Source organism: Aptenodytes forsteri, unplaced genomic scaffold, assembly GCF_000699145.1.
Source record: "Aptenodytes forsteri isolate BGI_AS27 unplaced genomic scaffold, ASM69914v1 Scaffold298, whole genome shotgun sequence".
Taxonomy (NCBI): Eukaryota; Metazoa; Chordata; class Aves; order Sphenisciformes; family Spheniscidae; genus Aptenodytes; species Aptenodytes forsteri.
The window spans coordinates 194,852-195,194 of record NW_008793956.1 but is presented as its reverse complement, the minus strand read 5'-3'; the positions used below and the strand labels follow the sequence as shown (position 1 = coordinate 195,194).

General features: G+C 67.3%; 1 protein-coding gene across 1 annotated transcript in view; it reads right to left on the bottom strand.

The window, feature by feature from the left end:
* The window catches only part of ADGRA2 (adhesion G protein-coupled receptor A2), a 27,272-nt gene that overhangs the window by 9,677 nt on the left and 17,252 nt on the right, over positions 1-343 (bottom strand). Inside the window, 1 exon segment of the mRNA XM_019471339.1 lies at positions 38-148. Within this exon segment, the coding sequence (XP_019326884.1) occupies positions 38-148 (111 nt within the window).

Below are 343 nucleotides of genomic sequence, written 5' to 3'. Positions count from 1 at the left end.
GGCCCGCGGGTGCTGAAATCCCGGGGCACAAACTCACACGACTTTCAGGGAGGGGAGCTCGTCGAAGACGCCGGGCGGGAGGCTGGAGAAAATGTTCCCGGACATGTTCCTGCGGAACAGGAAAGGCGTCGTGGAGGGGACCGGGGACCTGCCAGCAGAGGGAACACCTCCCAGGCCCCTTGCTGTGCCCGTACACCCCACCACGGCACCTGACGAGGGTGGGCACGGGGCAGCCGCAGCCTAATGAGCCCCCATGCCGGATGGAGGCAAAGGGTAGGAGCCAGCCTCGGGATGTGGCACGGGGACAGCCCCGGAGTGCAAAACCACCAGCAGTGCCCCGGCG